General features: G+C 37.6%; 1 protein-coding gene across 1 annotated transcript; it reads right to left on the bottom strand.

The window, feature by feature from the left end:
• Nucleotides 1-4300: 4300 nt before the first annotated feature.
• Nucleotides 4301-5035, bottom strand: LOC130966638 (uncharacterized). Its single transcript, XM_057891456.1, has 2 exons — nt 4796-5035; nt 4301-4699 (listed from the first exon to the last, which is right to left on the bottom strand). Exons 1-2 carry the CDS (start codon nt 5033-5035, stop codon nt 4301-4303), a joined length of 639 nt encoding a protein of 212 aa, XP_057747439.1.
• Between the last annotated feature and the right edge of the window lie 281 nt (nt 5036-5316).

The raw sequence follows: 5316 nt of genomic DNA, 5'->3' as shown, positions 1-5316 counted from the left end.
ATAATTTACTAACTTATCTTTAGTAATATTAGAGTCTAAATATTAGACAATACTTTTAATTAGCCTTTGAAGGATTTTAGAAAGTCGGAGAACCTTTGAAAATAGAGAAAAATCATATTTTAGAAAAACAGGGGTCTCACGTACGCAAGCCCTTGCCTCGCGTACGCATGCTGTTGAAAAAGGGTGGTCGCGTACGCAACCCGCTGTTCACGTACGCGAGATGTCTAAGCCGAATGGGTTGCTCGCGTTGCGTGTTAAAGTTCGCGCACGCAAGGGTTCATTTTTGAATAGCTTGCGTACACATAAAGTGTCCGCATACGCGAGATGCCCAACCCAAATGGGTTGGTCGCGTCGCGTGCACCATGTCGCGTACGCAACCCTCACTAGACTTAGAAAAATTTCAAAGTTGCATAATTCAATTTTTGGCACTAAACTTTAAACAATCATAACTTCTTTTACAAAAAATCCATTTTGGTCAAACTTTATATCAATGTAAAGATCTTTAAATGAACTGTTATTTAAGATAAATTTTAACAAATTTTGAAAGCTGAGGCTCAAGTTATGATCCATCAAAGTTCACCAAAAACTGGTTTTTACCAAAAGTTAACAAAGTTAGTTCTCAAATTTTCAAAATTCACAATCAAAGCAAATCTAAACCACCTCAAACTTCAATTCACATCAAAACTTACCCTTTTTGTGTCTCAATTCACCACTCTTACCAATTTTCACTCACATCACATAATCCTCAACCCCAATGATCAAATTTATCATACTAAACCATTTCTCAACCAACATACTCATCAACCATCATTCTATCACTACCAATCATCATAATTAACCTCATTCCACATTAATCTCAATCCTCAACACCATTTATCCACATCAACAACATAATTCATCAAAATAATCAAAATCATATCAAAACATCATACATTATCATTCAACAAGTTTAACAACCAATTCAATCCAAACCTATCCTATGGTTCACTAGCCTAAGTGTCCAGAAATATTATATATTATATAGAGGAAACTGAAACCATACCTTGGTCGATTCCCAGTATGCACAATACACCAAGTTGAGTCTAATTCAAGCCTCCAACCAAATCAAATCACCAATCCCGATCCAAATGCTTCCAAATATCCAAGGCAACTCCAACAAGCTCCAATATTCAAACTAACATCATATATTTCATAAAAATCAAAATCTAATATTCACAATACATCAATTTACAAGGGTTCTTATGACCATTAATTTATTATTATTTTATGTTAATTAATCAATTAATTATTTTCGGTTCTTATATTCTTCCCACCAAATAAGAAATTTTACCCTCAAAATTTGGTTTACCCATCATCTTCATTAAATGTTCCCTTAACTTAAACCTATCTCTCTCTATTCACCTTTCCATTCCTCCACGTCAACTCAATTTCCTATTTACATCCTTCATTCTTATTTATAATGCCATATCTTAACCAAATTCAAGCCTGTGATGTACTCATCTGATCCTGCTCACTCTTAGCTCCCTTCAGTCAACCTCAATACTACATTAGCATTTCAATTCAATGTTCTTCAAATCTATCTTGCAAAACCAACAATTTATTCATTACCATCTACGCACAAATTCAATTACACCTATAATCATCTCCAAAGCCTACTCCGAATCAATCTAATCTCACAACCAATTAAATTTAGTTTTTTAGAAATCCTTACTTACCTTAACCCACTAAGCTCTTCAAGTATTCAAGCCTAAGATACGTCTAGTCACCATTCTACTACTTCTATTCGCAACTATACCAATTCTAATCTTAAACAATTTTCTATAGCTCCAAGTACAATATCCATCAATTTCCAACCATTCCAAACCATTCAAATTCATTGTTCTCCAAAGCAATTTTACCACACATAATACACATACACATATTTTATCAACCAATACATACAATTTTAACCTATCTTAGGACCATTAAGTAATTAACTAAGCCAATTATTTAGTCAAGTCATACATTATTATAGTATTACCAAAACCTAGGCTTACTTCTGAACTTTCTCAACTTAACCCAAATAGGGTTTACACTCATCCTAAGACTAAGTAATAACTTAAGGCTTTATAGCATCTCTATGCTTAACTCAAGGTCTCATTAAATCTTTAATCACAATAATTGTATTACCTAGGACCTCAACAATAACTAGGATACCTACTCATGTTATTCATCTTTAAATGCAACACTACAACTCGACATACTAAACAACTAATGAATTTTCACTTACCATAACTAAATCAAATGTTAAACTCAGCAAAAAATTCAAGCCTAAATTTATTCTCACTTATTTCGCTCCTTCCCTACTTAACTTTGCACTTTATAATTCACCATGTACCAAATGTTTTATTAACCACCCTATAATCTACACGTAGAAACCAAAGTCAAGTGCGGAGATTCTTGGGTGACAGCTTAACTAACAATCGTAGTCCTTTAGTAATTACATCCATCTCCACGGAGGTATTTTCCTCCTCGCTCCAAATCCTCAACATAGCATAAATGCAGCAGGTTCCAATTCATGAATCAAATAATCCACTTCTTACAGCCTCAACCGTCATGATGCATAAACCACTACATCCTAATGTTGCATCAGAGCACACTCCAAGACTTCCAACAAAGCGTCATTGTAGATCCTAATTGGTTCACAGGATTCCAGCAACACAGACATTGGTTTTGTAGTTAATCTTTCCTTTTAAGATTTGAAGAATTTCACCCCATAATCTGACGTTCGCACTAATGGGCACCTTTGTGTGTCGACTCAGTCATCGATAATGCCATTTGCAAAATTGAAACTTCACAACTCCTCGTAAGGTCGCACGTTCACCAATTTCATCTTTCGTGTTCATAAGTTGTGTCCTAAAGAACTAGCATAAGGATGGTTGCATCTAGGGATTACATGCAATGTCGAAATGAGCTCAAGTTATCTGAATGGATACCAAACTTAAAAGAGAGCAAACAATTTTGAATGGTATCCGTACGAAATTAAAAAGATACATTGTGTTTTGATCATACGAGGTTGTAGGAAAAAAGAAAATGCACTAGAAAGAGAATTAAAGTGCTCCTCAAGAAAGGAATTCCAAATTAAGAACCCTTGGAAGAAACAATAAGGCATATTGAATCAAAATATGTCTCTGTTGATGGTTTATCTCAATAGTAGTCTCCCTCACACTTGATTGGGTCGAAACAAGTTTAGGCTCACGTCAAGGGGTACAAGTTTCGGGCGAGGATACATGAAAGCAATGGTTTAATTTAGGAAACATTCAAATTTATTATCAAGAAGGATCACTGAATAAAGTACTTCAACTCGGGTTACAAAAGAAAGACAGATCGGGTCATACGCATTTATTGGTAATCTCTCTCTCGTATTAGGTCTCCCATTGCCATCCTCCTTCACCTTTATCAGATGGCAACTGGATCTTAAATCAATTTTTAAAAAAAAAATACTCTAGCTCCTTGCAACTGATCCATTAAGTCATCTATCCTTGACAACGGATACTTGTTATTCACAGTCACTTTGTTCAACCATTGGTAATCCACTCAGAGTCGCATTCACCACTAAGAGTATATAACCCTCAGCTACAACTGTCCCTCCTTTCCATGAAGTATTCGGCTACTTAATATCGCCAACGTAATTCAAATCGTTAAGGTACTTCATCTTTCATAACTCTACCGTGTCAATGCTCCCTCACACCTTTCGCTACGTCACTCTAATTAGTTGTCACTAAGAATCTGAATCGCTTGCCTGCAGCCACCAAAACAATCTTCTCCCGTTGGTTCCTCCGACGTTAAGTTTGGCCAGCGCTAACAGCAACATTCCATAAAATGAAATTAAGCTAAACTCTGGTCCTAAGCCTGACGTTCAATCTGATATTCATAGTTCTAAATCCTTGTCCCCATCATAAGTTAGTAAGGAAAGTCGGGTTACAACATCCTCAATATAATTAAAACTCGATTATCATTTGTTACCTCAAAATGGAGATCCTTAACCCCGTCGCTGAGACCGCTTCACACCTTGATCTTTCCTATAAGGACAACGTATAGAGATATGCCCTGACAATCCGCAGTGGTAACATCCATTGAACCTAGCCATGCACGATGCTTCCGGATGGTATCTTCCACATCTCAGGCACCTTAGCTCCTCTTGTTGAGCCTACACCTGCTTACCTCCTCCTCTCGCCTGGTGATATCGGTCATGGTTAGTCTCTCCAATATTCCTTTGACCTTGCGATCGCTGAGGGGCATGTCTACCCTTCTTGAAGTTCTAGCCTCTTGATGGAACATACTTTCCATGACTTCTGCTACTAGTACCGCCATGATCATCTCTCACCAATGTCGTCTCCTTGGCATAATCTTCAACAATTCTTGCCTTGTTCACCAATTCATAGAATCTCCGAATCTCTAATAGAGTCACAACACTCATAATGTTTCCCCTCAGAACTCCTTGGTACCTTATACACTTCCAACCCACATATGACTCAGGGACTCCTTGACATACCCTTGAGAACCTACAGAGCTTCTCGAACTTACTCGTATACTCGACCACAGACATTGAACCTTGCTTCAGCTGCATAAGCTCTAACTCTCTGGCCTCTCTTATTGATTCAGGAAAATACTTCTTGTAGAAAGCAGTCCGAAACAGTTCCCATGGAATATCTATATTCTGTAGTCGCAGAAATTGACATTCTCCCTACCACGAATGTTGAGCTTCTCCCACTAATTAATAAGTCGCATATTCCACGAACTGATTATTCGGGACATGTTGAGTTTGTAGTGCACACTCCACAGCTTTGAACCAATTGTCTGCTTCAGCAGGATTTGTTGTTCCCTTGAAAATTGAGGGAATAACTTTCAAGAAAGCGGTTAGTGCCATCGGGACACCATCCAAATTGGTCCCGATCCCTCTTCCATACCCAGTTCCAGCTGGTAGTCCTATCATTTCCACAGCTTGAATCGCGACAGTAGCGTTTACTTGCATAGAGTTATCCAAGTTAGTCATCGTGGCCATAAACCCGGCCTAGTCGTTAGGGGGTTAATTATCCTCAAAATCTCTTCAAGTACATGTCTGACCTTGTCTGCGAGTCGCCATTCAGGATCCTGTTCACACCAAACAATTGATATCAAGGTGATCAGTCTCAATATCAAAAGCCTAGTGCTTCAATTATCCTAAAAAGGCACTCACAAACAAGCATGCTATACATATATCAAGTAGATAACCTAAATAGCATGCAAGAAAAATGACATAGAGTATGCAATGAGGCACAATCGGTCCATCCTTCA

The sequence above is a fragment of the Arachis stenosperma genome, chromosome 3 (genome assembly GCF_014773155.1).
Source record: "Arachis stenosperma cultivar V10309 chromosome 3, arast.V10309.gnm1.PFL2, whole genome shotgun sequence".
Taxonomy (NCBI): domain Eukaryota; kingdom Viridiplantae; phylum Streptophyta; class Magnoliopsida; order Fabales; family Fabaceae; genus Arachis; species Arachis stenosperma.
This window is presented reverse-complemented; position numbering and strand designations above follow the sequence as displayed.